General features: G+C 51.1%; 1 protein-coding gene across 1 annotated transcript in view; it reads right to left on the bottom strand.

Annotated features, from left to right (window-relative positions):
• The window catches only part of LOC123764808 (cell adhesion molecule Dscam2), a 256,731-nt gene that overhangs the window by 91,530 nt on the left and 141,407 nt on the right, over positions 1-23,794 (bottom strand). Inside the window, 6 exon segments of the mRNA XM_069302763.1 lie at positions 1,650-1,791; positions 4,292-4,468; positions 4,873-4,993; positions 19,639-19,743; positions 20,910-21,088; positions 23,418-23,548. Coding sequence (XP_069158864.1) covers positions 1,650-1,791; positions 4,292-4,468; positions 4,873-4,993; positions 19,639-19,743; positions 20,910-21,088; positions 23,418-23,548 — 855 coding nt within the window.

Genomic DNA, 23,794 nt, shown 5'->3' on the forward strand with positions numbered 1-23,794 from the left:
GAAGAAGAGAGAGAGATGTTTTTAGTCACTGCACAATTCTTACAAATATAACATAAAATATAATAAATTTGTCTTCTATTTAACATTACATTATATATGTATATATATATATATATATATATATATATATATATATATATATTTATTTATTTATTTATATATATACAAGAAGGTACATTGGGTTTGTGAGAACACATTGGATAGTACAGTATTTACATTCTTGTAAAGCCACTAGTACGCACAGCGTTTCGGGCAGGTCCTTAATCTAGCAGATAATTTTAAGTAGGTAATTTCAATCAGAATTGATAAATGATAAAGATACATTACAAGAGAAAAATGAGATGAGAGAGATAAGTAGGTATATTAAAGCATATTGTTATATTAAAGTTCTGATTGATTACATTGACAGCTTGATTAGTAATTTAAACAAGATTTATAAACACCATACAACAGATTGGCAGCACATATAAGACACAGCAATGATCACAATGGTAAAGATGTTCAAATTGGGAACATAAAGGTTGGGAGATTGGGTAGCAATTGATACAGTGCAATTTTAAGGCAAAAGGTGAAAAACTATGAAGATGAAATTAGGTACTTTTTAGTACTGATTTTGAATGATGTAAAAGTTGGACAGCTTTTCAATTCAGTAGGGAGTGAGTTCCATAAACTGGGTCCCTTTATTTGCATAGAGTGTTTACACAGATTAAGTTTAACTCTGGGTATATAAAAGAGATATTTATTTCTGGTGTGGTGATAATGGGTCATATATATATATATATATATATATATATATATATATATATATATATATATATATATATATATATATATAAAATTTCATAGGCTTACTTAGTACATAGAAATGACTATTTATGTACATTAATTACAATGCTTAAAATTCTGTCGATTTTAAAATTGGATAAAATGTCTTATCCGCCAGTGGACTTTCTTGGTAAACATGAAGAATAACTCATTTTGAATACGTCCATGTTACCTGTCACCCTGGGAGACGGGAGGGTACCTGTCACCCTGGGAGACCGGAGGGTACCTGTCACCCTGGGAGACCGGAGGGTACCTGTCACCCTGGGAGACGGGAGGGTACCTGTCACCCTGGGAGACGGGAGGGTACCTGTCACCCTGGGAGACGGGAGGGTACCTGTCACCCTGGGAGACGGGAGGGTACCTGTCACCCTGGGAGACGGGAAGGTACCTGTCACCCTGGGAGACGGGAGGGTACCTGTCACCCTGGGAGACGGGAGGGTACCTGTCACCCTGGGAGACGGGAGGGTACCTGTCACCCTGGGAGACGGGAGGGTACCTGTCACCCTGGGAGACGGGAGGGTACCTGTCACCCTGGGAGACGGGAGGGTACCTGTCGCCCTGGGAGACGGGAGGGTATCTGTCACCCTGGGAGACGGGAGGGTACCTGTCGCCCTGGGAGACGGGAGGGTACCTGTCACCCTGGGAGACGGGTGGGTATCTGTCACCCTGGGAGACAGGAGGGTACCTGTCGCCCTGGGAGACGGGAGGGTACCTGTCGCCCTGGGAGACGGGAGGGTACCTGTCGCCCTGGGAGACGGGAGGGTACCTGTCGCCCTGGGAGACGGGAGGGTATCTGTCACCCTGAAAGACGGGAGGGAGCGTACCTGTGACCTGGAGAGACGGGAGCATGGTGACGGAGCCAGGTAAGAGTAAGAGGGTCATCGCCTGTAGCTTCGCAGGATACCGTCACCGTCTGTCCAGCGTGGCCCGTCACACGTCTTCCCTCCGTCACTACGCGAGCTGGGGCTGTCACCAAGGAAGAGACAGATGAGCAAGGAACAGATGTGTTAAGCAAAAATCGAAAAGAAAATGAAAGAGGTGCCACGGAAGCAGGTGTTTTGGACATACAGGCGTCCTGGAAACATGTATAATGGAGAGAATTGTCATAGAAAACAGGTGTCCTTGGAAGCAGGTGTCTTGGACATACAGGCGTCCTGGAAAAAACGTGTCTTTGAGACATGTGATACTAAAGAAATATAATCGACACATTCATTCAACATTTCGATGCCAATAACATAATATGTAACACTATTGTGTGGCCTTTTTGGTCCCGAGGCGTCCGAGTACAACGTGACACATATGACACCATTACTAAGGGGACCGCAGAGGCGTCCCGAACAGTCTTATTAAGCTATCCTAAAGTGACCCAAGGTATCCCCAGTCATTCTAACGTGTCTTGAACAATCCTAAGATGTCCCGAAGTGTCCTGAGAAGTGCCAAGATGTCTCGAGGAGCGTGAGAAATGAAGAAACTTAATTTCAGAGGGAAATAAATACGGAAAGGGACTCACTATCACTTCAAGGCGATCTAAATAGGGTTTTGAAATGGGTAAAAGATTGGCAGATGCAGTTTAAGGCCGACAAATGTAAGGTTTTGAGGCTAGGTAGTGATGATAGAGTTACTAGATACGAGCTAGATGGTGTTGAGATTGCGAAAGGGATCTGGGAGTTGTGATTAGTAAGAATTTAAAACCCCCCCAAAAAATCAATTCATAAATGCTCGTAATAAGGCATATAGGACACTGGGATTTATTATTCGAAGCGTTAGTAACAAGACACCTGGTGTTGTTCTTCAACTATATCTTGCTCTGGTTAGGCCCCATTTAGATTATGCAGTTCAGTGTTGGTCGCCGTACTATAGAATGGATATAAATTCACTTGAACGCATCCAGCGTAGGATGATTAATCCCCCAAATTAGAAACCTTTCATATGAAGAAAGATTAACAAAGCTTAAATTGCATTCACTGGAAAGGCGGAGAATTAGGGGGTGACATAATAGAAGTTTACAAATGGATAAATGGACAGAGCAAAGGGAATATTAATAGGGCATTAAAGTATCAACACAAGACAGAACACGAAACAATGGATATAAACTGGATAAGTTTAGATTTCAGAAAGACTTGGGTAAATACTGGTTCGGTAACAGAGGTGTTGATTTGTGAAACCAGTTGCCACGTGGTGTGGTGGAGGTGGGGTCCCTTAATTGTTTCAAGCGAGGGTTGGACATGTATATGAGTGCGATTGGGTGATTATAAATAGGAGCTGCCTCGTATGGGCCAATAGGCCTTCTGCACTTACCATTATTCTTATGTTCTTATGTTCTTTAGATGTTCCGAGGTGTCCTGAGAAGTGCCAAGATGTTCCGAGGTGTAGAGAGAAGTGCCAAGATGTTCCGAGGTGTAGAGAGAAGTGCCAAGATGTTCCGAGGTGTAGAGAGAAGTGCCAAAATGTTCCGAGGTGTAGAGAGAAGTGCCAAGATGTTCCGAGGTGTAGAGAGAAGTGCCAAGATGTTCCGAGGTGTAGAGAGAAGTGCCAAGATGTTCCGAGGTGTAGAGAGAAGTGCCAAGATGTTCCGAGGTGTAGAGAGAAGTGCCAAGATGTTCCGAGGTGTCCTGAGAAGTGCCAAGATGTTCCGAGGTGTCCTGAGAAGTGCCAAGATGTTCCGAGGTGTAGAGAGAAGCGCCAAGATGTTCCGAGGTGTAGAGAGAAGTGCCAAGATGTTCCGAGGTGTAGAGAGAAGTGCCAAGATGTTCCGAGGTGTAGAGAGAAGTGCCAAGATGTTCCGAGGTGTAGAGAGAAGTGCCAAGATGTTCCGAGGTGTAGAGAGAAGTGCCAAGATGTTCCGAGGTGTCCTAATGTGTTTTAAATGTCCCGATGATGTGTATTGACAACCTTCCTTGTAGCACTATTGGCGAATTTGACTTTCTTGGTTACTTGGGTTGTGTGTGTTGTATGTACTGACGTTCTCAGTGTTTTTAACGTGTGACAATGTATTCTTGCGTTCTCTTTCGTTTACCAACTTTTAACGTAGTTTGCGCTTCTCTAGGCCATTGATGTACGTTTTCTCTGTCCAAAGGTTATTCTTCCCAGCTCTCGCCTCTTTCAATGGTACAGGTATTAATAAACCAGTCTTTCCTTTTTTAGACTTCCTATAACCCCCGAGTGGGCCCTTGGCACCACCTCGGCCCGTACAACCATGACCTCCCTTGCGTCCACACACCCTAACCTCCCTGAGGGCCCTCTCATTACCCCCTTTTGAGCCTACAAATACCAAGGCCCTACTTTGTCCACACACCCTCACAACACTTGGGGGCCCCACACACTCTCATAACACTTGGGGGGCCCACACTTTCACAACACTTTGTGGCCCCCCACACACCCTCACAACACTTAGGGGCCCCTCACAACACTTGGGGGAGGGGACCAAACACCGTCAAAACACTTGGGGGGGGGGGGGGCCACATACCATGAACAGTGAGCTGAACAACTTTGGTAATTGGTTTTCCGACGGAGTTAGCGGCGCGACACATGAACCATCCTGCGTCACTGGTCTTGGTATCCTGCAGGACCAGGGACCCGTTCGCTGCCTGCAGGGACCTCACTCCGTCCACCACCACTGGCTGGAAGTCCTGCGCCACCTCTCCTGCAGGAACACGAACGTTAATGTTATAATGCATTTCAGACCATTGGGTGTGAATTGGGGAAACTTTTAAAATACAGTGATTAAGTGGGAAGATAAGCGAGCCGAAGGTGAAAATTACAGGCCCGTGTTTTGACCAAAGAGTGCACAGGTAGTGGGGAGCATGGCCTTCAAGCTACTACTCATCAGGGGCACAGGTAGTGGGGGTAATGTTATCAACAGATCGCCCACCACAATCATCACATCAGTGGTTTAGGGCGCTGCGTTCACGGCTGGCGTGTATATTGCTGCCGGTTCGATACCTCGTGCAGGTCGTCAAGCCTTTGGTGCCTCTTAGAAGATGATCTTAATCAAGTCAGCCCTCCTCAAGCACATGAAAGTGACGGGATACAAGACCTGTCGCTTACCTGGAGCCTTCATCCAGGTGAGCACAGGTGTAGGGTAGCCCCGGGCGCTGCAGGCCAGCACAACCGTCGCCCCCACCAGCGCCGTCCCGTCTCCAGGCTCCACCACCCACTTCGGCGACACCTGTAACGACCACCCAACCACCTGCTTACAACAAGGGCACGGCAGGGTGAAGAACGAGGGTGTGGCAGGGTGAAGAACGAGGGTGTGGCAGGGTGAAGAACGAGGGTGTGGCAGGGTGAAGAACGAGGGTGTGGCAGGGTGAAGAACAAGGGCACGGCAGGATGAAGAACGAGGGTGTGGCAGGATGAAGAACAAGGGTATGGCAGGGATGAAGAACGAGGGTGTGGCAGGATGAAGAACAAGGGTATGGCAGGGATGAAGAACAAGGGTATGGCAGGATGAAGAACGAGGGTGTGGCAGGGATGAAGAACAAGGGTGTGGCAGGGATGAAGAACAAGGGTATGGCAGGGATGAAGAACGAGGGTGTGGCAGGATGAAGAACAAGGGTATGGCAGGGATGAAGAACAAGGGTATGGCAGGGATGAAGAACAAGGGTATGGCAGGGATGAAGAACAAGGGTATAGCAGGGATGAAGAACAAGGGTATGGCAGGATGAAGAACAAGGGCATGACAAGGATGAAGAACAAGGGCATGACATGGATGAAGAACAAGGGCATAACAAGGAATGAAGAACAAGACTACGGTCACTCACACAAGTCCTGGTAACGTTCAAACAATAACTAGTGGACTAACGCGCATCACACCATTCCAAAAAGATACATTGAAGAGAGATATCTTTTCTCAAGAGCAGAAAAGGAAAGTTACCTATGTGTCACCTTCTACCTCGTGTGTGTCGCACTCGGAGGAGACGCCAGAGTGACACAGCTTCACTCCACACACCTGATACGAAACACGAACCTGACGGCTGAGTGGACAGCGCTTGGGATTCGTAGTCTTAGGGTTCGGAGATCGATCCCCGACGAAGGCGGAAACAAATGGGCAGAGTTTCTTTCACATTGATGCCACTGTTCACCTAGGAGTAAATAGGTATCTGGGAGTTAGACAGCTGCTACGGGCTGCTTCCTGGTGTGTGTATTCACCTAGTTGTGCTTGCGGGGGTTGAGCTCTGCTCTTTCGGCCCGCCTCTCAACTGTTTCTACTACTACTATTATTTTATTATTTATTTTTTCCACACACACACACACACACACACACACACACACACACACACACACACACACACACACACACACACACACACACACACACACACAGACCCAGTATGCCCTTCCTACTCCAGACCTACCTACCCAGGCCCTACCCCAGACCCTCCTACCTACCTTCCTAGAAGCCCAGCCCCCAGTAGCCCCCAAGCACCCCTCCTGACCTCTTTCACCCCCCATACACCCCCCGGACCCCCCCAGACACCCCCCGGATCCCCCCGGACATCCCCCGGATCCTCCCCGCCCCCAGTCATCCCCCAGACACCCCCCAGATCCCCCAGATCCCCCCTGCCCCCAGTCACCCCCAGACACCCCCCAGATCCCCCCAGACCCCCAGAGAAAGGGAGAACTCTGGCACAAGAATTTCCATGAAGAATCTCAAGGTTTGGTACACCAATGCTGATGGGGTATCTAATAAAGCAGATCCTGACATAGTTGCAATTGTGGAAACTAAAATTAATGACATGATCTCAGATGCAATCTTTCCTGAAGGGTACCAGGTGATACGAAAAGAGAGGACACAGAGACAGGGAGGGGGAGTAGCACTCCTAATAAAGCGGAAATGGAAGTTTGAAGACCTGGGAAATTGAGTTACCAATGAGTGCACAAGCTTCATACATGGAACTCTGACAGTAGATGGGAGGAAGATTGTGATCTTGGTAATCTACAATCCCACACCAAACAGTAAAAGACCCAGGCAGGAGTATGATGACAACAACAAAGCATGTATAGATGAACTGCAGAAGGCAGCAACACTAGCCCACAGAATGAGAGCGAAGCTGCTGATCATGAGGGACCTAAATCATGGAGAGATAAATTGGGAATCAAGGAATCCCCATGGAGGGGACGAAACGTGGGGAGCAAAATTAGTAGATGTTATAGACAGGAATTTCCTGACACAACATGTGAAGGAAGACACAAGGGAAAGAGGAGGAGATGCACCGAGCCTATTAGACCTGATTTTCACCCAGAACGTAGAAGATATCGAGAATTTAGAGCATGAAATACCTCTAGGGGCCAGTGACCATTGTGTCCTAGTCTTTGACTACATGATGGAATTCAAACTTATGACCATGGGACAAGAGATCTGGGAAAGAAGAGCTGACTACAGGAAAGGGGACTATAAGAGGATAAGGGACTATCTGGGTGAAGTGCAGTGGGAGGAAGAAATTAGAGGAAAAACAGTCCAAGATATGATGTACCTAGTCATACAGAAATGCCAGGAGGCCGAAGAGAGATTTATACCAACGGTAAAGGGAAAAAATAAGAAGGAATATAATAACCCATGGTTTAATAGACAGTGTCAGGAAGCAAAAATGGCCAGCAGGCGGGAGTGGAGGAAGTACAGAAGACAAAGAACAGAGGACAACAGGATCAGATACAACAGAGCTAGGAACGATTACATTAACATAAGACGAACATCGGAAAGGGACTATGAGAACGATATTGCAATCAAAGCGAAAAAACAACCTAAGTTACTACACAGTCATATAAGAAGAAAAATGTCGGTGAACGACCAAGTGACAAGACTAAGGAAGACAGAGGGGGCATATACTGAAAGTGACAAGGAAATCTGCGAGGCACTGAATGCCAGTTTCCATGGAGTGTTCACTACCGAGCCTGAGCAGCTCCCATTGTTGGAAGGGGTTACCCTAGATGAAAGACTATCAGATATAGAGGTGACAGCAGAGGAGGTAATGAAACAGTTGACAACTCTAGATGCAACTAAAGCAGTTGGACCAGACAAAGTATCACCGTGGATACTAAAAGAAGCAGCACAGGCCCTCAGCGTGCCTCTGGCAATGATCTTTAATGAGTCACTTATGTCAGGAGAATTGCCCAGTTGCTGGAAGAAGGCAAATGTCGTGCTGATCTTCAAGAAAGGTGATAGGGAGGAGGCACTTAACTATAGACCTGTATCACTGACAAGCATCCCCTGTAAAATACTGGAAAGAATAATTAGGCTACGACTGGTTGCACACCTGGAGAACATTAGGTTTGTGAACAAACATCAACATGGGTTCTGGACAGGGAAATCGTGCCTAACAAACCTTCTGGAATTCTATGATAAAGTAACGAGGATAAGACAGGACAGAGATGGTTGGGCAGACTGCATATTTCTGGACTGCCAAAAAGCCTTTGATACAGTACCGCACATGAGACTGCTGTTCAAGCTCGAGAGGCAGGCGGGGGTGGGGGGGAAAGGTCCTAGCATGGATAAGGAACTACCTAACAGGAAGGAGCCAAAGAGTTACGGTAAGGGGCGAGAAGTCGGACTGGCGAACAGTAACAAGTGGAGTACCACAAGGATCGGCGCTGGGACCAATTCTATTTCTTGTATATGTTAACGACATGTTTACAGGCGTAGAGTCCTACATGTCGATGTTTGCGGATGACGCAAAGTTGATGAGAAGAGTTGTGACAGATGAGGATTGCAGGATCCTCCAAGAGGACCTGAACAGGTTGCAGAGATGGTCAGAGAAATGGCTACTGGAATTCAACACGAGCAAATGTAAAGTTATGGAAATGGGACTAGGAGATAGAAGACCAAAGGGAGAGTACACAATGAAGGGGAACAGCCTACCTGTAACGACGCGTGAAAGAGACCTGGGGGTGGACGTAACACCTAATCTATCTCCTGAGGCACATATAAATAGGATAACGACAGCAACGTACTCTACACTGGTAAAAGTTAGAACATCATTCAGAAACCTAAGTAAGGAGGCATTTAGGGCGCTTTACACTGCCTACGTAAGGCCAGTCTTAGAGTATGCCGCCTCATCATGGAGTCCCCATCTGAAGAAGCATATAATGAAACTGGAAAAGATTCAGAGGTTTGCAACGAGACTCGTCCCAGAGCTACGAGGGATGGGGTATGAGGAGCGCCTGAGGGAACTGTGCCTTACGACACTAGAAAGAAGAAGGGAGAGGGGGGACATGATAGGAACGTATAAGATACTCAGAGGGATTGACAGAGTGGACATAGACGAAATGTTCACACGGAATAGTAACAGAACGAGGGGACATGGATGGAAGCTTGAAACAGATGAGTCACAGAGATGTTAGGAAGTTTTCTTTTAGCGTGAGAGTAGTGGGAAAATGGAATGCACTTCAGGAACAGGTTGTGGAAGCAAATACTATTCATAATTTTAAAACCAGGTATGATAAGGAAATTGGACAGGAGGCATTGCTGTAAACAACCGATGCTCGAAAGGCGGGATCCAAGAGTCAATGCTCGATCCTGCAGACACAACAAGGTGAGTACAACTAGGTGAGTACACACACACACACACACACGCACACACACACACACACACACACACACACACACACACACACACACACACACGCACGCACGCACACACACACACACACACACACACACACACACACACACGCACACACACACACACACACACCAGGAAGCAGCCCGTGACAGCTGACTAACTCCCAGGTACCCATTTACTGCTAGGTAACAAGGGCATAGGGTGAAAGAAACTTTGTCCATTTGTTCTGCCTCGTGCGGGAATCGAACCCTCGCCACAGAATTACGAGTCCTGCGCGCTATCCACCAGGCTACGAGGCCCCCCTACCTGTGTGTGTGTATGTGTGTGTGTGTGTGTGTGTGTGTGTGTGTGTGTACTCACCTAGTTGTACTTACCTAGTTGTGTTTGCGGGGGTTGAGCTCTAGCTCTTTGGTCCCGCCTCTCAACCGTCAATCAACAGGTGTACAGATTCCTGAGCCTTTTGGCTCTATCATATCTACACTTGGAACTGTGTATGGAGTCAGCCTCCACCACATCACTTCCTAATGCATTCCATTTGTCAACCACTCTGACACTAAAAAAGTTGTTTCTAATATCTCTGTGGCTCATTTGGGCACTCAGTTTCCACCTGTGTCCCCTTGTGCGTGTTCCCCTTGTGTTAAATAGACTGTCTTTATCTACCCTATCAATTCCCTTCAGAATCTTGAATGTGGTGATCATGTCCCCCCTAACTCTTCTGTCTTCCAGCGAAGTGAGGTTTAATTCCCGTAGTCTCTCTTCGTAGCTCATACCTCTCAGCTCGGGTACTAGTCTGGTGGCAAACCTTTCAACCTTTTCCAGTTTAGTCTTATCCTTGACTAGATATGGACTCCATGCTGGGGCTGCATACCCCTGACAAATGTAGTATACAAAGTTCTGAATGATTCTTTACACAAGTTTCTGAATGCCGTTCGTATGTTGGCCAGCCTGGCATATGCCGCTGATGTTATCTGCTTGATATGTGCTGCAGGAGACAGGTCTGGCGTGATATCAACCCCCAAGTCTTTTTCCTTCTCTGACTCCTGAAGAATTTCCTCTCCCAGATGATACCTTGTATATGGCCTCCTGCTCCCTACACCTATCTTCATTACATTACATTTGGTTGGGTTAAACTCTAACAACCATTTGTTCGACCATTCCTTCAGCTTGTCTAGGTCTTCTTGAAGCCTCAAACAGTCCTCTTCTGTTTTAATCCTTCTCATAATTTTAGCATCGTCCGCAAACATTGAGAGATATGAATCGATACCCTCCGGGAGATCATTTACATATATCAGAAACAAGATAGGACCGAGTACAGAGCCCTGTGGGACTCCACTGGTGACTTCACGCCAATCGGAGGTCTCACCCCTCACCGTAACTCTCTGCTTCCTATTGCTTAGATACTCCCTTATCCACTGGAGCACCTTACCAGTTACACCTGCCTGTCTCTCTAGATTATGTTCCAGCCTCTTATGCGGTACTGTGTCAAAGGCTTTCCGACAATCCAAGAAAATGCAGTCCGCCCAGCCCTCTCTTTCTTGCTTAATCTTTGTCACCTGATCGTAGAATTCTATCAAGCCTGTAAGGCAAGATTTACCCTCCCTGAACCCATGTTGGCGATTTGTCACGAAGTCCCTTCTCTCCAGATGTGTTACCAGGATTTTTCTCACGATCTTCCCCATCACCTTTCATGGTATACAAGTCAAGGACACTGGCCTGTAGTTCAGTGCCTCTTGCCTGTCGCCCTTTTTGTATATTGGGACCACATTCGCCGTCTTGCATATTTCTGGTAGGTCTCCCGTCTCCAGTGACCTACTATACACTATGGAGAGTGGCAAGCAAAGTGCCTCTGCACACTCTTTCAGTATCCATGGTGAGATCCCATCTGGACCAACAGCCTTTCTAACATCCAGATCCAGCAGGTGTCTCTTGACCTCCTCTCTCGTAATTTCGAACTCTTCCAAGGCCGCCTGGTTTACCTCCCTTTCTCCTAGCACAGTGACCTCACCTTGTTCTATTGTGAAGACCTCCTGGAACCTCTTGTTGAGTTCTTCACACACCTCTCTGTCATTCTCTGTATACCTGTCCTCGCCTGTTCGAAGTTTCAATACCTGTTCTTTCACTGTTGTTTTCCTTCTGATGTGACTGTGGAGTAGCTTTGGTTCGGTCTTGGCTTTGTTTGCTATATGATTTTCAAAACTTTTCTCTGCTTCTCTTCTCACCCTGACGTACTCATTCCTGGTTCTCTGGTATCTCTCTCTGCTTTCTGGTGTTCTGTTATTCCGGAAGTTCATCCACACCCTTTTGTTCAGTTTTTTCGCTTCCATACATGCCCTATTATACCATGGATTCTTCTGTTGCTTCTCGGATTTTTCCCTTTGGGCCGGGATGAACCTGTTTACTGCCTCCTGACACTTTTGGGTAACATAGTCCATCATACCCGGTACAGACTTATCTCTGAGGTCTGTGTCCCAAGGTATTTCACTTAGGAAACTTCTCATCTGTTCATAATTCCCCTTTCGGTATGCCAACCTTTTGATTCCAAGTTCTTTTTTGGGGGAGATAAGTCCTAGCTCTACTAGGTACTCAAAGTTCAATACACTGTGATCACTCATTCCCAAGGGCGCTTCCATCTTAACTTCCCTTATATCCCACTCATTTAGGGTAAATATCAAATCAAGCATTGCTGGTTCATCCTCTCCTCTCATTCTTGTTGGTTCTTTGATGTGCTGGCTTAGAAAGTTTCTTGTTGCCACGTCCAGCAGCTTAGCTCTCCATGTTTCTGGTCCTCCATGCGGGTCTCTGTTCTTCCAATCTATCTTCCCATGGTTGAAGTCTCCCATACCTGTGTGTGTGTGTGTAATTACCTAAGTGTAATTACCTAAGTGTAGTTACAGGATGAGAGCTACGCTCGTGGTGTCCCGTCTCCCCAGCACTCTTTGTCATATAATGCTTTGAAACCACTGACGGTTTTGGCCTCCACCACCTTCTCACTTGTTCCAACCGTCTACCACTCTGTTTACAAAAGTGAATTTTCGTATATTTCTCCGGCAGCTTTGTTTCGTTAGTTTAAATCTATGACCTCTTGTTCTTGAAGTTCCGAGTCTCAGGAATTCTTCCCTATCAATTTTATCTATTCCTGTTACTATTTTGAACGTAGTGATCATATCGCCTGTGTGTGTGTGTGTGTGTGTGTGTGTGTGTGTTTACTAGTTGTGTTTTTGCGGGGGTTGAGCTTTGCTCTTTCGGCCCGCCTCTCAACTTTCAATCAACTGTTTACTAACTACTTTTTTTTTTTTTTTTTGTTTTGTTTTTCCCACACCACACACACACACACGCCAGGAAGCAGCCCGTGACAGCTGACTAACTCCCAGGTACCTATTTACTGCTAGGTAACAGGGGCACTTAGGGTGAAGGAAACTTTGCCCATTTGTTTCTGCCTCGTGCGGGAATCGAACCCGCGCCACAGAATTACGAGTCCTGCACGCTATCCACCAGGCTACGAGGCCCCCAAGTGTGTGTGTGTGTGTGTGTGTGTGTGTGTGTGTGTGTGTGTGTGTGTGTGTGTGTGTGTGTGTGTGTGTGTGTGTGTGTGTGTGTGTGTGTCTGTGTGTATGTGCGTCTGTGTGTGTGTGAGAGAGAAAAAAACTGTTGATTGATTGACAATTGAGAGGCGGGCCCAAAGAGCCCGAGCTCAACCCCGCAGGCACAACTAGGTGAGTACATAGTGTCCAGAGAACCGCTTGTGCTGATGCTATCAGAGAGAACGTATCCTAACCCCTGGTGACGTACCCGGACCACCTGGTGACGTACCCGGACCCCCTGGTGACGTACCCGGACCCCCATGGTGACGTACCCGGACCCCCCTGGTGACGTACCCGGACCCCCTGGTGACGTACCCGGACCCCCCTGGTGACGTACCCGGACCCCCCTGGTGACGTACCCGGACCCCCTGGTGACGTACCCGGACCCCCCTGGTGACGTACCTTGACCCCCTGGTGACGTACCTTGACCCCCTGGTGACGTACCCGGACCCCCTGGTGACGTACCTTGGCCCCCTGGTGACGTACCTTGACCCCTGGTGACGTACCCGGACCCCCCTGGTGACGTACCTTGACCCCCTGGTGACGTACCTTGACCCCCTGGTGACGTACCCGGACCCCCCTGGTGACGTACCCGGATCCCCTGGTGACGTACCCGGACCCCCCTGGTGACGTACCCGGATCCCCTGGTGACGTACCCGGATCCCCTGGTGACGTACCCGGACCCCCCTGGTGACGTACCCGGACCCCCCTGGTGACGTACCCGGACCCCCCTGGTGACGTACCCAGACCCCCTGGTGACGTACCTTGACCCCCTGGTGACGTACCCAGACCCCCTGGTGACGTACCTTGACCCCCTGGTGACGTACCTTGACCCCCTGGTGACGTACCCGGACCCCCTGGTGACGTACCCAGACCCCCCTGGTGACGTACCCAGACCCCCTGGTGACGAACCTTGACCCCCTGGTGACGTACCCAGACCCCCTGGTGACGTACCTTGACCCCCTGGTGACGTACCTTGACCCCCTGGTGACGTACCCGGACCCCCTGGTGACGTACCCAGACCCCCCTGGTGACGTACCCAGACCCCCTGGCGACGAACCTTGACCCCCTGGTGACGTACCCAGACTCCCTGGTGAGTGAGTCAAATCAACTCTGGAGTAGCTTTATCCTGGTGACGTACCTTGACCTCCCCCTGGTGACGTACCTTGACCTCCCCCTGGTGACGTACCTTGACCCCCCTGGTGACGTACCCGGACCCCCTGGTGACGTACTCGGACCCCCTGGTGACGTACCCGGACCCCCTGGTGACGTACCCGGACCCCCTGGTGACGTACCTGGTCACCTTGACCCCCTGGTGACGTACCCGGACCCCCCTGGTGACGTACCCAGACCCCCTGGTGACGTACCTTGACCCCCTGGTGACGTACCCAGACCCCCTGGTGACGTACCTTGACCCCCTGGTGACGTACCCAGACCCCATGGTGACGTACCCAGACCCCCTGGTGACGTACCTTGACCCCCTGGTGACGTACCTTGACCCCCTGGTGACGTACCCGGACCCCCTGGTGACGTACCCAGACCCCCTGGTGACGAACCTTGACCCCCTGGTGACGAACCCAGACCCCCTGGTGACGTACCTTGACCCCCTGGTGACGTACCCGGACCCCCTGGTGACGTACCTTGACCTCCCCCTGGTGACGTACCTTGACCTCCCCCTGGTGACGTACCTTGACCCCCCTGGTGACGTACCCGGACCCCCTGGTGACGTACTCGGACCCCCTGGTGACGTACCCGGACCCCCTGGTGACGTACCCGGACCCCCTGGTGACGTACCCGGAACCCCTAGTGACGTACCCGGACCCCCTGGTGACGTACCTTGACCCCCTGGTGACGTACCTTGACTCCCTGGTGACGTACCCGGACCCCCTGGTGACGTACCTTGACTTCCTGGTGACGTTCCTTGACCCCTGGTGACGTACCTTGACCCCCCTGGTGACGTACCTTGACCCCCTGGTGACGTACCCGGACCCCCTGGTGACGTACCTTGACCCCCCTGGTGACGTACCCGGACCCCCTGGTGACGTACCCAGACCCCCTGGTGACGAACCTTGACCCCCTGGTGACGTACCCAGACCCCCTGGTGACGTACCTTGACCCCCTGGTGACGTACCCGGACCCCCTGGTGACGTACCTTGACCTCCCCCTGGTGACGTACCTTGACCTCCCCCTGGTGACGTACCTTGACCCCCCTGGTGACGTACCCGGACCCCCTGGTGACGTACTCGGACCCCCTGGTGACGTACCCGGACCCCCTGGTGACGTACCTGGACCACCTGGTGACGTACCCGGAACCCCTAGTGACGTACCCGGACCCCCTGGTGACGTACCTTGACCCCCTGGTGACGTACCTTGACTCCCTGGTGACGTACCCGGACCCCCTGGTGACGTACCTTGACTTCCTGGTGACGTTCCTTGACCCCTGGTGACGTACCTTGACCCCCCTGGTGACGTACCTTGACCCCCTGGTGACGTACCCGGACCCCCTGGTGACGTACCTTGACCCCCCTGGTGACGTACCCGGACCCCCTGGTGACGTACCTTGATCCCCTGGTGACGTACCTTGACCCCCCTGGTGACGTACCTTGACCCCCCTGGTGACGTACCTTGACCCCCCTGGTGACGTACCTTGACCCTCTGGTGACGTACCTTGACCCCTCTGGTGACGTATCTTGACCCCCTGGTGACGTACCTTGACCCCCCTGGTGACGTACCCGGACCCCTGGTGACGTACCGTGACCCCCCTGGTGACGTACCTTGACCCCCTGGTGACGTACCTTGACCCCCTGGTGACGTACCTTGACCTCCCCCTGGTGACGTACCTTGACCCCCCTGGTGACGTACCTTGACCCCCCCAGGTGACGTACCTTGACCCCCCTGGTGACGTATCTTGACCCCCCTGGTGACGTACCTTGACCTCCCTGGTGACGTACCTTGACCTCCTGGTGACGTATCCAGACCCCCTGGTGACGTACCTTGACCCCCTGGTGACGTACCTTGACCCCCTGGTGACGTACCTTGACCCTCCTGGTGACGTATCTAGACCCCCTGGTGACGTACCTTGACCCCCTGGTGACGTACCTTGACCCCCTGGTGACGTACCTTGACCCCCTGGTGACGTACCTTGACCCCCTGGTGACGTACCTTGACCCTCCTGGTGACGTACCTTGACCCCCTGGTGACGTACCTTGACCCCCTGATGACGAACCTTGACCCCCTGGTGACGTACCTTGACCCCCTGGTGACGTACCCTGACCCCCTGGTGACGTACCTTGACCCCCTGGTGACGTACCTTGACCCCCTGGTGACGTACCTTGACCCCCTGGTGACGTACCTTGACCCTCCTGGTGACGTACCTTGACCCTCCTGGTGACGTACCTTGACCCCCTGGTGACGTACCTTGACCCCCTGGTGACGTACCTTGACCCCCTGGTGACGTACCTTGACCCTCCTGGTGACGTACCTTGACCCCGTGGTGACGTACCTTGACCCTCCTGGTGACGTACCTTGACCCTCCTGGTGACGTACCTTGACCCTCTGGTGACGTACCTTGACCCCTCTGGTGACGTACCTTGACCCCCTGGTGACGTACCTTGACCCCCCTGGTGACGTACCCGGACCCCTGGTGACGTAACTTGACCCCCCTGGTGACGTACCTTGACCCCCTGGTGACGTACCTTGACCCCCTGGTGACGTACCTTGACCTCCCCCTGGTGACGTACCTTGACCCCCCTGGTGACGTACCTTGACCCCCCCTGGTGACGTACCTTGACCCCCCTGGTGACGTATCTTGACCCCCCTGGTGACGTACCTTGACTTCCTGGTGACGTTCTTTGACCCCTGGTGACGTACCTTGACCCCCCTGGTGACGTACCTTGACCTCCCTGGTGACGTACCTTGACTCCCTGGTGACGTACCTTGACTTCCTGGTGACGTTCCTTGACCCCTGGTGACGTACCTTGACCCCCCTGGTGACGTACCTTGACCCCCTGGTGACGTACCCGGACCCCCTGGTGACGTACCTTGACCCCCCCTGGTGACGTACCCGGACCCCCTGGTGACGTAACTTGACCCCCTGGTGACGTACCCGGACCCCCTGGTGACGTACCTTGATCCCCTGGTGACGTACCTTGACCCCCCTGGTGACGTACCTTGACCCCCCTGGTGACGTACCTTGACCCCCCTGGTGACGTACCTTGACCCTCTGGTGACGTACCTTGACCCCTCTGGTGACGTATCTTGACCCCCTGGTGACGTACCTTGACCCCCCTGGTGACGTACCCGGACCCCTGGTGACGTACCTTGACCCCCTTGGTGACGTACCTTGACCCCCTGGTGACGTACCTTGACCCCCTGGTGACGTACCTTGACCTCCCCCTGGTGACGTACCTTGACCCCCCTGGTGACGTACCTTGACCCCCCTGGTGACGTACCTTGACCCCCCTGGTGACGTATCTTGACCCCCCTGGTGACGTACCTTGACCTCCCTGGTGACGTACCTTGACCTCCTGGTGACGTATCCAGACCCCCTGGTGACGTACCTTGACCCCCTGGTGACGTACCTTGACCCCCTGGTGACGTACCTTGACCCTCCTGGTGACGTATCCAGACCCCCTGGTGACGTACCTTGACCCCCTGGTGACGTACCTTGACCCCCTGGTGACGTACCTTGACCCCCTGGTGACGTACCTTGACCCCCTGGTGACGTACCTTGACCCTCCTGGTGACGTACCTTGACCCCCTGGTGACGTACCTTGACCCCTTGGTGACGTACCTTGACCCCCTGGTGACGTACCTTGACCCCCTGGTGACGTACCTTGACCCCCTGGTGACGTACCTTGACCCCCCTGGTGACGTACCTTGACCCCCTGGTGACGTACCTTGACCCTCCTGGTGACGTACCTTGACCCTCCTGGTGACGTACCTTGACCCCCTGGTGACGTACCTTGACCCCCTGGTGACGTACCATGACCCCCTGGTGACGTACCTTGACCCTCTTGGTGACGTACCTTGACCCCCTGGTGACGTACCTTGACCCCCTGGTGACGTACCTTGACCTCCCCCTGGTGACGTACCTTGACCCCCTGGTGACGTACCTTGACCCCCTGGTGACGTACCTTGACCCCCTGGTGACGTACCTTGACCCCCTGGTGACGTACCTTGACCCCCTGGTGACGTACCTTGACCCTCCTGGTGACGTACCTTGACCCTCCTGGTGACGTACCTTGACCCCCTGGTGACGTACCTTGACCCCCTGGTGACGTACCATGACCCCCTGGTGACGTACCTTGACCCTCTTGGTGACGTACCTTGACCCCCTGGTGACGTACCTTGACCCTCCTGGTGACGTACCTTGACCCTCCTGGTGACGTACCTTGACCCCCTGGTGACGTACCTTGAACCCCTGGTGACGTACCTTGACCTCCTGGTGACGTATCCAGACCCCCTGGTGACGTACCTTGACCCCCTGGTGACGTACCTTGACCCCCTGGTGACGTACCTTGACCCTCCTGGTGACGTATCCAGACCCCCTGGTGACGTACCTTGACCCCCTGGTGACGTACCTTGACCCCCTGGTGACGTACCTTGACCCCCTGGTGACGTACCTTGACCCCCTGGTGACGTACCTTGACCCTCCTGGTGACGTACCTTGACCCCCTGGTGACGTACCTTGACCCCCCGGTGACGTACCTTGACCCCCTGGTGACGTACCTTGACCCCCTGGTGACGTACCTTGACCCCCTGGTGACGTACCTTGACCCCCTGGTGACGTACCTTGACCCCCTGGTGACGTACCTTGACCCTCCTGGTGACGTACCTTGACCCTCCTGGTGACGTACCTTGACCCCCTGGTGACGTACCTTGACCCCCTGGTGACGTACCATGACCCCCTGGTGACGTACCTTGACCCTCTTGGTGACGTACCTTGACCCCCTGGTGACGTACCTTGACCCCCTGGTGACGTACCTTGACCTCCCCCTGGTGACGTACCTTGACCCCCTGGTGACGTACCTTGACCCCCTGGTGACGTACCTTGACCCCCTGGTGACGTACCTTGACCCCCTGGTGACGTACCTTGACCCTCCTGGTGACGTACCTTGACCCTCCTGGTGACGTACCTTGACCCCCTGGTGACGTACCTTGACCCCCTGGTGACGTACCATGACCCCCTGGTGACGTACCTTGACCCTCTTGGTGACGTACCTTGACCCCCTGGTGACGTACCTTGACCCTCCTGGTGACGTACCTTGACCCTCCTGGTGACGTACCTTGACCCCCTGGTGACGTACCTTGAACCCCTGGTGACGTACCTTGACCCTCCTGGTGACGTACCTTGACCCTCCTGGTGACGTACCTTGACCCCCTGGTGACGTACCTTGACCCCCTAGTGACGTACCTTGACCCTCCTGGTGACGTACCTTGACCCCCTGGTGACGTACCTTGACCCTCCTGGTGACGTACCTTGACCCCCTGGTGACGTACCTTGACCCTCCTGGTGACGTACCTTGACCCCCTGGTGACGTACCTTGACCCTCCTGGTGACGTACCTTGACCCTCCTGGTGACGTACCTTGACCCCCTGGTGACGTACCTTGACCCCTTGGTGACGTACCTTGACCCTCCTGGTGACGTACCTTGACCCTCCTGGTGACGTACCTTGACCCTAAGCGTGGCAGTGTGATTGACAGACGCAGCAGCATTGGCCGCCTCGCAGGTGTAGGCGCCTGAGTGATGCTCTCGCAGCTTCTTGAAGATCAACACCTGAGAGACAGAGGCAAGTCGCCCACGTTGAATTAAGATGCCAAGTCATTGGCCTGGATTTATTTATCAAGCTTTTACGCATCAACCTACGAAACCTGTACATCTTTCCCATCACAATGGTGGTCTTATTGACGTGTTAGAATGTTTGTGAACTCCTCCGAGGAGTTGCTATAACGATCACTTTGGGTTGTGAAGTGTCACAGTTCGTCAACGGTTTAATGTATACACATTAAGCCGCCATGATCGAGGAAAGATGTGCAGGTTTCGTAAGAGGAAGTATAATGCTTGAAGAATCCTGGCCAAGATGTACACAAGCGTGCTATAGTATATGCATATATGTGCACGCAAATATTGCAGACGCACGTACACCTGCACTCAAAATCCAAGCACATTAAACCTCTTTAATCCGTCCTAAAAAAATTTATTTTGAACGTCGCTGAAAGCTTCAAACTACTTCAGGATACTTCAAGACGTTGTAACCAGTGTTAAGGTTCATGCGGAAGCACTGGCCAAACATACGGAGCTCTAAGAACACCTAATCAACAGGAAAGTGGCCTAAGACATTCTAACCACCGCACTGACCACTAAAAAACTTACAATTCATCACAAAAATATCAACGATATAGCCAATCGTAAGTTCCTCCAAGAACTTTTAATCAAACATATGCTAATGTGACAATATATCCCTGGGAAGGGATATGGGACAGACCAAGAGCTGGGATACGAGTTTAGTCCAAGAGATGGGATATAAAAGACAAGACTGAAAGCTGGGATATGTAGAGAGGAACAGAGCTGGAATATAGATCATGACGTCTTAACCAATAAGACTCTAGATGCTGAGAAAAAGTCACAGCAAAAGTACCTGTGTAATGAAAACCAAGCCATAAACCTAATGACAAACAGAACCAGGAAAACTCAGTAAATTATAGGAAACCAAACCAGAAACGGTATTATTAGGTGACGTACCTTGACACACTACACACAATAACCACACTAAAAGGCCATCATTAGTGAGAACCCACATCAATAATCAATCGACGGAAATCCTTTACCTAACGAGGAACTATCCCCGAAAGCCCTAGCCAATCAGGAATAGTGCCAGGAAAAGCTAACCAATCAGGAAGCGCGCCAGGAGGCCCGAAGCCAATCATCAGCGGCGTACTGACCATGGAGAACTCGCTGACTTGTTTACTCTCAACATCCGGGTCGTGCTGAAGGTGGCGGCCGTCCTTGAGCCAGTTGATGGTGATGGGGAGGTCCCCCGCCGTCACGGTGCACGAGAGCTGCGTCCGCCGGCCCTCCTCCAGGTTACTCCGGAAGTTGAACGTGTCGATTTCCGGAGGTTCTGAGGGAAGAAGAGGTTCAGGAGAGACTATTAAAAAACTGTACAGTGAAAGCACTATGACGTGACCTATCTATGAGTAAATCCCTGGGGGTAGGCTGATGGGATCGAACCGCCGATATGGGTAATCCCAAGCGTGCGTCTAAATCCACGGACCCTGATATGTCTGGGGCGTCTCAGGACGCTAGTTCGATCCTGCTCCCCAGGATTTTTTTCAAATAAAAGTTGATTTATACATTTAAAAGCTTCTTATGGACTCACGATAACATTGGGTCTTTAAGAACATCTATAGAGCTTAAAGCAGCAACAACTGAACAAAATAAAGTTAATTTAAGTTCTTCTAAAAGATTTTTAAATTACATTTTGATATTTAACTGTATTTGTAATTAAATCTTAGAAATTTAATTGTTCAATGTACTCATAATATTTACTGATGACACTTTAGAAATAATGAGGGTTGTATCCAATACTAACTGATATTTGTCGCAAGATTCAATGTTAAAAACATGCTAGAATTTCATTAATACGTGTAAATTAGGACATGTAACTTACAGAACATTTGTCATAGACAATAATGTGATCAACCGAGGTCTTGCCACTAGCCTCCTGATCTCGTGACACGAGACCGTACAACTGCACGCCTGCACGTACCCTCACCAGGCTAACTGCACGCCTTCACGTACCCTCACCAGGCTAACTGCACGCCTTCACGTACCCTCACCAGGCTAACTGCACGCCTGCACGTACCCTCACCAGGCTAACTGCACGCCTTCACGTACCCTCACTAGGCTAACTGCACGCCTTCACGTACCCTCACCAGGCTAACTGCACGCCTTCACGTACCCTCACCAGGCTAACTGCACGCCTTCACGTACCCTCACCAGGCTAACTGCACGCCTTCACGTACCCTCACCAGGCTAACTGCACGCCTTCACGTACCCTCACCAGGCTAACTGCACGCCTTCACGTACCCTCACCAGGCTAACTTACTCAATACGTGCGACTGTGAGCAAGTATCTGACAAGGCGAAACTATCTTACTCAAGTGGTGTCAGACCAAGGCACTAACTTTATGACCAAACCACACATCAGAAGGTGAAGAAACGACGTCGTTTCGGTCCGTCCTGGACCATTATCAGGTAGGTGTAGGTGTGTGTGTGTAGGTGTGTGTGTGTGTGTGTGTGTGTGTGTGTGTGTGTGTGTGTGTGTGTGTGTGTGTGTGTGTGTGTGTGTGTGTGTGTGTGTGTGTAGGTGTGTGTAGGTGTGTGTGTGTGTGTGTGTGTGTAGGTGTGTGTGTATGTGTGTAGGTGTGTGTGTGTGTGTGTAGGTGTGTGTAGGTGTGTGTGTGTGTGTAGGTGTGTGTAGGTGTGTGTGTGTGTGTGTAGGTGTGTGTGTATGTGTGTAGGTGTGTGTGTATGTGTGTAGGTGTGTGTGTGTAGGTGTAGGTGTGTGTGTATGTGTGTGTAGGTGTGTGTAGGTGTGTGTGTGTGTGTGTGTAGGTGTGTGTGTGTACTCACCTATATGTACTCACCTATATGTGCTTGCAGGATCGAGCATTGTGTAGGTGTGTGTAGGTGTGTGTGTGTGTGTGTGTATGTGTGTAGGTGTGTGTGTATGTGTGTAGGTGTGTGTGTGTAGGTGTAGGTGTGTGTGTGTGTGTGTAGGTGTGTGTGTGTGTGTGTAGGTGTGTGTGTGTGTAGGTGTGTGTGTGTGTGTGTGTGTAGGTGTGTGTGTGTAGGTGTGTGTGTGTGTGTAGGTGTGTGTGTGTGTGTGTGTGTGTGTGTGTGTGTGTGTGTGTGTGTGTGTGTGTGTGTGTGTGTGTGTGTGTGTGTGTGTGTGTAGGTGTGTGTGTGTGTGTGTAGGTGTGTGTGTGTGTGTGTAGGTGTGTGTGTGTGTGTGTAGGTGTGTGTGTGTGTGTGTGTGTGTGTGTGTAGGTGTGTGTGTGTGTGTGTGTGTAGGTGTGTGTGTGTGTGTGTAGGTGTGTGTGTGTAGGTGTGTGTGTGTGTGTAGGTGTATGTGTGTGTGTGTGTGTGTGTGTGTGTGTGTGTGTGTGTGTGTGTGTGTGTGTGTGTGTGTGTGTGTGTGTGTGTGTGTGTGTGTGTGTGTGAGAGAGAGAGAGAGAGATACACGACCTGATAAGGGTCCAGGACGGACACAAACGTCGTAGTTTTTCTATCTTCTGATCTGTGGTTTGGTGTTCACTAACTTGATGAATTTATATCAGTACGAATCACCAACCTTCGTAAATCGGACACGAACATTTGGCTAACAGATAAAACTTAGTTAGTATCACAAACTTACTGAACGGGTGTTAGGAGAGGTTTGTAACTTACTGAGGACATGGAGGAAGGTGTGGGAGGCGGCGGTCTGGCCCTGCCTGCCGGAGACCAGGCAGGAGTAGCGGCCGGTGTCCTCGTGGGAGGCCGTCCTCACTACCAGCGTCCCGTTCAGCAACACCTCTTGTCTGTAACAACACACACACACATGAGTTACACCTTCTACACTCTGCTCCTGCCTGGTTGTCATGACAACACCTGCCATACCTGGCTTCATGGTTATGTGGACACTTGCGTCCTGTTTGCCATGTGTATAGCTGCTACGCTTCTCGCTTCTTGTGTGTACAGTACAACATCTACACTTTTCCCTTGTCATACACACCTGCAACACTTCCTGCTTGTCATGCACACACACACCTACAACACTTTCTGCT

Source organism: Procambarus clarkii, chromosome 48 (assembly GCF_040958095.1).
Source record: "Procambarus clarkii isolate CNS0578487 chromosome 48, FALCON_Pclarkii_2.0, whole genome shotgun sequence".
NCBI lineage: Eukaryota > Metazoa > Arthropoda > Malacostraca > Decapoda > Cambaridae > Procambarus > Procambarus clarkii.